The 5,072-nt window shown below is 64.2% G+C and overlaps 1 protein-coding gene across 1 annotated transcript; it reads right to left on the reverse strand.

The window, feature by feature from the left end:
* Positions 1–816: 816 nt before the first annotated feature.
* Positions 817–4,636, reverse strand: SERINC4 (serine incorporator 4). The gene is made up of 12 exons (XM_008931335.3): positions 4,586–4,636; positions 4,327–4,458; positions 3,755–3,933; positions 3,589–3,668; positions 3,401–3,494; positions 3,127–3,338; positions 2,759–2,854; positions 2,561–2,687; positions 2,179–2,251; positions 1,911–1,962; positions 1,649–1,805; positions 817–1,333 (listed from the first exon to the last, which is right to left on the reverse strand). The coding sequence occupies exons 1-12, from the start codon at positions 4,634–4,636 to the stop codon at positions 1,117–1,119; spliced, it is 1,470 nt and encodes a 489-aa protein (XP_008929583.2). The 3' UTR covers positions 817–1,116.
* Positions 4,637–5,072: the final 436 nt, after the last annotated feature.

A 5,072-nucleotide genomic window follows, 5' to 3' on the forward strand; every position in this document is an offset into this window, starting at 1 on the left:
CCCCTCAGCTGCTCCAGCTCTGCAACAGCCAGGAGATGCTGCACGCGGCCCGGTGTTCTCCTGGGCGGGGAGAGATGGGTCTCCACTGCTGCACAGTCCAGGACACTGGGAAGCCCTTGGGTGCCAGAGGCTGCAGGGACCCCCCTCCCCAGCCCTACCTGGCCCATGTCCCCAAGCTGGTGCCACAGCTGCCCATCCCCGAGCCCCGTGTGGGTTCCTGCATCTCCTGGGAAAGGAGAGGTGTGAGGGGCAGCCCTGGAGCACTGCAGCCTCCACTGTTCCATCAGGGACCCCACAAAGGCTGCATTGCTGCACTGGGATCAGTTGGACTCCAACAGCATCCACCCTGCTGTGCCACCCTCACCTCCTGCAGCACTGTATCCCCAGGCTGGTGGGTGCCCTGGCGATGTGTGTCGATCCCCATCCTGCACCCACTGCCACCATCACAGTGTGGGGCCTGTTGGGTGCAGTTGGGGCTGTGGGCCCCAGGGAGCCACCCCACCATGTTTGCTCTGTAGGTGGGGGCCCAGGGCCGCTGTGATCCTGTGGCCTGCTGACACTGTGCCCTCCTTGGGAGCAGTGGCCATAGGCTGAATACCCTCCTGCAGTCCCAGGGCAGTGCCTGTGCTCAGCACCTCCTGCTTGTCTCCCCTCTCCAGCATGGCCACCCTGAAGGTGCCCTCAGCTATGGCTGCTGTGTGGCCAGTGCTGGGGTGCTGCAGGCACCCCATTTTTCCCCCCTATGGCTGCAGCCTGTGTGGGGTGATGGCACAGGCTCAGCTCAGAGTTTTGTATAAAAATGTATTGAAAGAGGTATTTACAGCGAGTACATCATGGCAGGGGTGGCCAGGCAGAGCCCTGCTCCTTGAGTGCACCCTGCGGGTGCCAGGGCATCCAGGCTGAACACCTGCCTCTGGCTTGCTCCAGCCCCTTGGGTGGTCCTGGCTCAGCACAGGGCTAGTATCCCTGGAAGCATTCACCTTCCAGGTTCCCCTCAGGCTCTGAGATGCCACCATCTCCTGGGATGGGGGGTCAGGGAGGCCAGGAGGACTAGGCAGTGCCAGGGCACAGGGTGCAGCAGGGACGAGCCCCAGGTACAGTTCATCCTGGCAGGGACTATGTGGAGACACTGATGCGCTGCGGGGCACGTCGTCGCCGCACAACACGCGGCCCCGTGCTGCTGCGCCGGTGCTGTGGGGAGCTGTGGAGGCAGAAGGGGCTCAGCAGCAGCCACAGGTAGAGCAGGACACAGGCCCAGCATGAGGACACCTTCACCCAGAAGGTTGACCAGCTGCCGTGCGTGAAGGTGGTCTCCAGCACCGCATTTTCATAGCTGGTGGGAGAGGGCAGGTGTTGGGTGCTTAAGGGATGCTGACACAGGGTTCCTGTGCCAGCTGCAGACACCAGGTCACCCTGTGTCCCAGCAGCCATGTATCCCTGGGCATGTCCCACCTGCCATGGACCCTCCAGCCCTGCAGACCTCATTGCACTGCATGGCTGCTGTTGGTCATTGGCCGGAGCAGTGCAGGTCTGTGGGCACAGAGCCCTGCGCGTCCCCAGCAGGCGCCAGCTTGGTGACAGCATCATGGCCTGGCACAGAGGGCTGGAGCAAGAGCAGGGAAGGCTGGGCAGCAGTGTGGGTCCCTACCTGAACCAGTTGGTGAGGGTCATCATGACGTAGAGCGAGGCAAGGAAGAAGACGAAGTGGAAGGCTGAGTAGCTGTAGACCACCCGGTCTTGCTCATCCTGGACAAGGAACTGTCCCCTAGCACTCTCCTCCACTTGCTCACACGTCTGCTCGGTTCCTGGGAGAGCGCAGGGGCACGGCAGCTCCTGCATGCCCCCCTCACTGGCACCCCCAGGCTGGGACACAGGCTCTGCCTGATTTCCTGCACCCACTCTGCACCCACCTCTCAGTTCCTCCTCCATCTTCTCGGGGCAGCAGAAGCAACAGGAGGGTTTCTGCAGGGACAGGAGAGTGGTGGCTGCCCAGCCCCGTGGCCACGGTGGCTGGGCTGAGCCCTCCTTGGCACTGGGGCAGGTGGGTGTGCTCTGGGCAGCCCCCTGTGCTTGGCTGGACAGACCTGCCCCATGCTGGGACTGTGACAAGGGCTTGGGGTGGTGGGTCTGGGGTACCTGTGGCAAGAGGACACGAGGCACAGCTGCATTCGTACTCACTTCAAACTCAAAGCTGTAGACTTTGACCATCCAGAGGGGCCCGAAAACCTCGGCAAGGTAGGAGGCTTCATTGCTGTGCCCAGGAGAGACACAGAAATCATAACACAGGCAGCCACTGCCTTGTGCCAGGCCCTCAGCCCATCCCATGGATCCCCCACAGCTGCAGGAGCCCTGCTGTGCTGTACCTGGGGTCCCTGTGCTGCCCCTGCCCCACCAATGCCCCATCTGCTCTGGTCCTGCCACCCCTTGGGACGTTCCCAGCTCTGCTGGCCATGGGGGTCCTTGTGTGGTGCCAGTTGGGCTGGCTGTGCCCAGCAGAGCTGGTGCCTGGTGGGCCAGTGCTGCAGGGTCCCTGCCCACCCTGTGCCTTGGGCATACGTACCACGCAAAGAGCACGCAGGCATACATGATGGCAGCGCCCAGCACGGCGACGGTGGTGTCCTCTGTCTGCAGCTCGTCCTGCCGGACCCCCGGGAAGCAGACAGTGAGGTTCTGACCCTTGTAGAGCACTGTGGGGACGCAGAGGTGAGACAGGAGTGCACCATGGTGGGGGCTGCTGGTGGTGGGTGGGGGCACCCACCTCTCTCCGGGGGACGGCTGGACAGCGCGGAGAAGGTGAGGTACATCACGTAGCAGCTGATGATTGAGGACTGCAACAGCCCTGACCGCGGCTGCTCTGCAAGGGTGGGGACAGAGGTGTCACTGGAATCCCTGGTGTGCCATAAGCTGGTGGGTGAGCTCTGCTTGGGCCCTGGCTAGCCCCCTATGCCACCCCCCTGCCCAGTGCCCTGCACCAAGGTACAGGAGGGGCTGTCGGGAGCCCTGGGGAGATGGGTTCTCCTCCAGTGGTCAAGTGCTGGCCTTGAGCTGGGGGGCACAGCCACCCCTAACCCAGGATGCAGCTGGTCATCCAGCATGCCAACCCTCACTGTGCCGTGCGATACCCACTGAGTCGCACACAGGGCGTGATGGAGATGAAGGACATGATGCCACAGAGGCTGCCATTGATGGTGAGCAGCGCCTTGTTGAGGTGGCAGGCGGCCGGGTGGGTGTAGAACTTGTAGAGGAAGGAGAAGGCGGCAGAGGCGAGGGTGTAGAAGGCGGCCGTGGCCAGCAGCACGGCCAGGTACCAGCGCTTATCCTGCGCGGCGCCCGTCAGCCTGTGGGAGAGTGTGTGAGTGGTGGCAGCAGGTGGGTGCCCACCCGGCACCCCGGCACTCACCAGTTCTTGTTCCAGGTGTGTGCAAAGGCCGTGATCAGCACCAGCTGGATGAGGATGAAGGCGAAGCCCCCACAGACACCCGTGTAGTGCCAGGCTGGGGGGAGAGGGCAGAGGTGGGGATAGCTAAGGGCAAGTGGGGGCTGTGAGGGATGCTCGGGCTGCCAGCTTGGGTGGGGTGGGGGACATACCTTGGATGAAGTTGTCCTCCGGGATGAAGAAGCTTGCGGCCCAGAGGCCCACCAGTGCCAGCAGCTTCAGGAGCCAGAACCTGCAGGGCAGTGAACGTCAGTGGGACAGAGCCCCTGGCAGCCCCATCTTGGGACACCCTGTTCCAGCCCCATGGCCTGCCCGTACCCATTGTGGAGCTGCGCGCGGCAGTCAGAGCTCGAGCGCACGTTGAGCAGCAGGGCAGCCTGTGCCAGGTGGAAGCAGGAGGTGCCGAAGCAGACCCGGTACACAGCCAAGGAGCCCACCAGCCGCTCACAGTCTGTGCCCCCAGGCAGGTGTTGGCACAGCACCACGGAGAAGGGCACCTGCAGGCATGGTGGGTGACAGGACAGGGCTGCTGGTGCTTCCAGCAGCACCCTCCAGGACCCATGGCATTCAGTGCACCCAGACTTCTGATATCCCCAGCATTCCCTGGGACCCCAAACACCCTGCATCTTTGGTACTCCTTGCACCCCTTCCCCCTTGACACCTCCAGCACCCTTGTCACTCCCAGCAGCCCTGTTACTATCCCCAGCAACCCAGTACTCCTGACTCCCTGGCAATTCTGGCACTCCCAGTGCTCTCCTGGATGCCCCTGGGTGCCCCAGGGTGTCTGGCACCCCCGTATCCCCAGCACTCATGGTATCCTTGAGACCCTCATCACCCCAGGGGACCCCCAGCACTCCCAGCACCCTGGATGTCCCAGCTCCTGCTGTCACCTTCTCTGTGATGGCTTGGGCCACAGTGCGGGACAGCATGAGGCAGCACACGGCAGAGGCCAGGACATGCAGGAGCGTGTAGAGGATCCGCGTGTTCGTGGACATGCGAAGCCCATGACAACCGCAGAACAGCTGGGGGGGGAGCACAGTCAGCGAGGATCCGGCAGGGCCAGCACTGCCCCCCAGCCTGGCCCGGCATCTCCTCCCTTCCCAGCCCCGCTCCCAGCCCCGCTCCCAGCCCCGCCAGGCCGCGCCGCACCTGGGAGAGCAGCGGGTGCAGGAGGTAGCCGTGTGCCCGTGTGCCCGCCATGGCCCGGCTCGGCTCTGCTCAGCCCCCGCGGCGCTGATGGGATTAGAGGATTGTCGGCTCAGCCCGCCCTGCCATCTGCTCGCTGCTCCCTCCCGGCAGCCACCCCTGGGACGCTCCGTGGGCAGTGTCCAGTGATCCCCGGCCATGGGCAGCCCTGCCCGCACCCCGGCCCCTCACTGGGCAGGACGAGGCCGTGGAAGCGGCCTGGGCATGGGCGGGCTTGGGGGGCACGTGGGGTCTGCCGATGATGTAACCCTGATCCCAGAGCAATGCCCCGGGGCTGTGCGGAGGAGCTGGGGAGTGTGGGGGTACTGGGGGTCTGGAGCACCCCCAGGCACAGAGGCACCCAAGGGACACGGATACCACGAGGGTAGGGGGATGGCATAAGGCACATCCAGTGGTGAGCGGGAACCCCCAGTGTCGGCAGGAGATTGGA

Source organism: Manacus vitellinus, unplaced genomic scaffold (genome assembly GCF_001715985.3).
Source record: "Manacus vitellinus isolate BGI_N305 unplaced genomic scaffold, ASM171598v3 scaffold_16_pilon, whole genome shotgun sequence".
Lineage (NCBI taxonomy): Eukaryota > Metazoa > Chordata > Aves > Passeriformes > Pipridae > Manacus > Manacus vitellinus.

Excerpts from the sequence above, each read along its gene's own strand:
- SERINC4 (XM_008931335.3), bottom strand. The coding sequence starts at position 4,636 with ATGGCGGGCACACGGGCACACGGCTACCTCCTGCACCCGCTGCTCTCC. Across the intron at positions 4,459-4,585 it reads TGCACCCGCTGCTCTCCCAG|CTGTTCTGCGGTTGTCATGG; the intron begins GTGCGGCGCGGC and ends CTCCCCCCCCAG. Across the intron at positions 2,688-2,758 it reads CAGCCGTCCCCCGGAGAGAG|TGCTCTACAAGGGTCAGAAC; the intron begins GTGGGTGCCCCC and ends GCGTCCCCACAG.